Below are 2,359 nucleotides of genomic sequence, written 5' to 3' on the forward strand. Positions count from 1 at the left end.
ACCGGCTCCGCGCCCGCCGCCGCGCCCTCCAGCTGCACGGCGAACGCCTTCACCTTGTCGAACAGCATCGCGCCCCGGCGGGCAAGCGAGCGCACCCGGCGCGCAGACCCGGGCCTCGAACCCGCGGCCAAGGGGCGCGAATCGTGGCACGCACGAAGGCGCAGCAAACGCGAGCGTCTGCGGGGCCAGCAGGGCCGACCCGCGCGGGCGCTGCTTTTATAGGGCAGGGAGCAGGGCGGGACCGGAGGCGCAAGCCGCGCCCACCCGCGGGGACCCGACCAATAGGGAGGAGGAGGGGCGTGGCCTCGCGCTCAGGCGTGGAGCAAAACAACACACGCCCCCGCCGCGCGCGGCTGCGCGCCAACTCTGCCGGGTCCCCGCAAGCCCCGGAAGACAGCGGAGAAACTGAGGTCACCGAGCCAAGCAGCCTGCGCTCGGCTTAATCATCAACCGGCTGCCACTTGCAGACGTGACTCGGAGCACGTCCGGTCCAAGTGGGGGACAATCCAGGGGCTGGGGATTTAGCTCAGCGGCACAGCGCCTGCCTGGCAAGCGCAAGGTCGTGAGTTCGATTCCCGGTACCGGAAAAACAAAACAAAACAAAACAAAAACCTCCCAAAAGAAAAAAGACACATGCCAAGTGGGGGACAATCCACTTCACTTTCCACTCCCAAGGGCCGGGAGATCAGGCGGGGCCCAGGGCCGCGCACGGATCACCGCACCCCGCGCTCCGCCCCGCCGCCATGCCGTCACCGGCCTGCCCTCTGACCCTCCTCCTGGCCTCAGTTTCCCCCGGGGAGATGTCGCCGGGGGCGTGCCCTCGTGCGTCCGCGGGGCGACGGCGCCCTCTGGTGGTGTCACTTGTCGTTACCGCTCCTGCGCCCGTCTCACGCCAGGCAGTCGCCCTGGGAGCCTAGCGGGGCGACGCGGGGACCCTCGAGGCCTCAGCACCTCCAGTAGGGGACACCGCCACCCGCAATGCGCCAGGTGGCCCGAGCAGGCCGGGACGGGCTGCAGGCACAGGGGTCATTGACTGGACCGCCACTTCCGAGGGCCAAGGTGGGCCTGAGGGTGCAGTAGGGGCCGCGGACGCAGAGGACGCGGGGCGCGCCAGCCTGGGGTACAGATGAGCGCCCGCGCCCAGGGAGAGGCACGCGCAGCCCAGCCCGGCCAGCAGCTGCGCTAGCACCGTCGCTCCCGAGTTTTGCGTTGCGTTGTGTTGTTTTAAGCGGTGGCAAAGTTTATTCAAGAAAGCAGAACTGAAGAGGGGGACAGAGACGGGCTCTGCAGAGCGAGCTGGGGCCGAGGAAATAGAAAAGGAGAGCGACAGCAAAGGTAGAAGTTAGGGACACACCGCGTGGGCCACCGTGGGAAGCTGTGACAGTCCCCTGCGGTGTTTTCAGGGAGCCTCAGAGGCCCCAGCATTCCCTGCCCCCCAGCACTGAGGACGGAACGGGGCGCTCTCTCATCAAGCTACACCTCCACTCTTCCTTTTTCTTTCTTTCTTTCTTTTATTTTGTTTGAGACAGTCTCACTAAATTGCCCAGGCAACACTAGAACTCGCAGTCCTCCTGCCTCAGCCTTCCGAGCGTTGGGATTACCGGCATGCGCCTCCGGCCCCGCTCCTCCTGCCTCCTCCAGCGCTGGGATTACCAGCGCGCCCCGCCGCTCGCGCCCGACTGAGCCCGGGGAAGGCAGCGCCTCCCGGGCCCCTGCCAGCTCTCACGTCGCGCCGCACCAGGGTTTCGCGGGTGATCCGGGTCCGCACGGCCCCCAGGAACTATCACCGGAGCTCCGGAGCGTCCCGCTGCCTCCCGCCTCGCCCGGGTCGCGCCCGGTGTAGACTGTGGGGCCTGGCATCGCCGGAAGCGGCTGCCCGAGACGCAGACCTCTCCCCGGAGCCGCACGGCGGGGCGCTTCTGGGACGCGCGCGAGTGATCACGGCGGGAAAGCACCCGCGGGGGTGCCAGGACCCTCGGGTGACGCGACCCCACCCTGGCCTTCCCCGCGGGAGGCACCGCCACCCCCGATCCCCAACACCACCAGGCCCAACTCACAGCGGCAGGCACTGCGGGGTAAACTGAGGCAGGACACTGCGTAGCGTGTGAATGACACAAGGCCTTTCTTTGGGAACGGGGGACCCTAAACCTAGGACCCACGGCGGGGCTCGCGGTTCCCACCCGGGCTCCCCAGATGCTGGGTGGCACGGGGGCCCTGGCTGTGAGAAGCGTCTCCCCCGCTACAGCGTCTAAGTCGAGCGCTCACGGGGCCCCGCCCCTGGTGGCGGCGTCCGGGCGCGGAGCCCGCGGGTCAAAGGCCGCGTCCTGGACACGAGCGCGCGGGCCGGGGTCCCGGGGGG

General features: G+C 68.6%; 2 protein-coding genes across 2 annotated transcripts in view; both read right to left on the bottom strand.

The window, feature by feature from the left end:
• The window catches only part of LOC102011800 (arrestin domain-containing protein 2), a gene marked incomplete in the record, with an annotated part of 4,706 nt that extends 3,153 nt beyond the window's left edge, over positions 1–1,553 (bottom strand). Inside the window, 1 exon segment of the mRNA XM_013507270.1 lies at positions 1–1,553. Coding sequence (XP_013362724.1) covers positions 1–68 — 68 coding nt within the window.
• Positions 1,554–1,563: 10 nt separating this feature from the next.
• On the bottom strand, positions 1,564–2,359 carry LOC106147173 (arrestin domain-containing protein 2-like; the record flags this gene model as incomplete). The annotated part of the gene is given in 1 exon segment (XM_013507271.1): positions 1,564–2,359. A coding segment is annotated over 1 exon segment (111 nt), but the record flags the coding sequence as incomplete, so codon positions are not given.

This window comes from Chinchilla lanigera, unplaced genomic scaffold (assembly GCF_000276665.1).
Source record: "Chinchilla lanigera isolate Chin_1 unplaced genomic scaffold, ChiLan1.0 scaffold00123, whole genome shotgun sequence".
Lineage (NCBI taxonomy): Eukaryota > Metazoa > Chordata > Mammalia > Rodentia > Chinchillidae > Chinchilla > Chinchilla lanigera.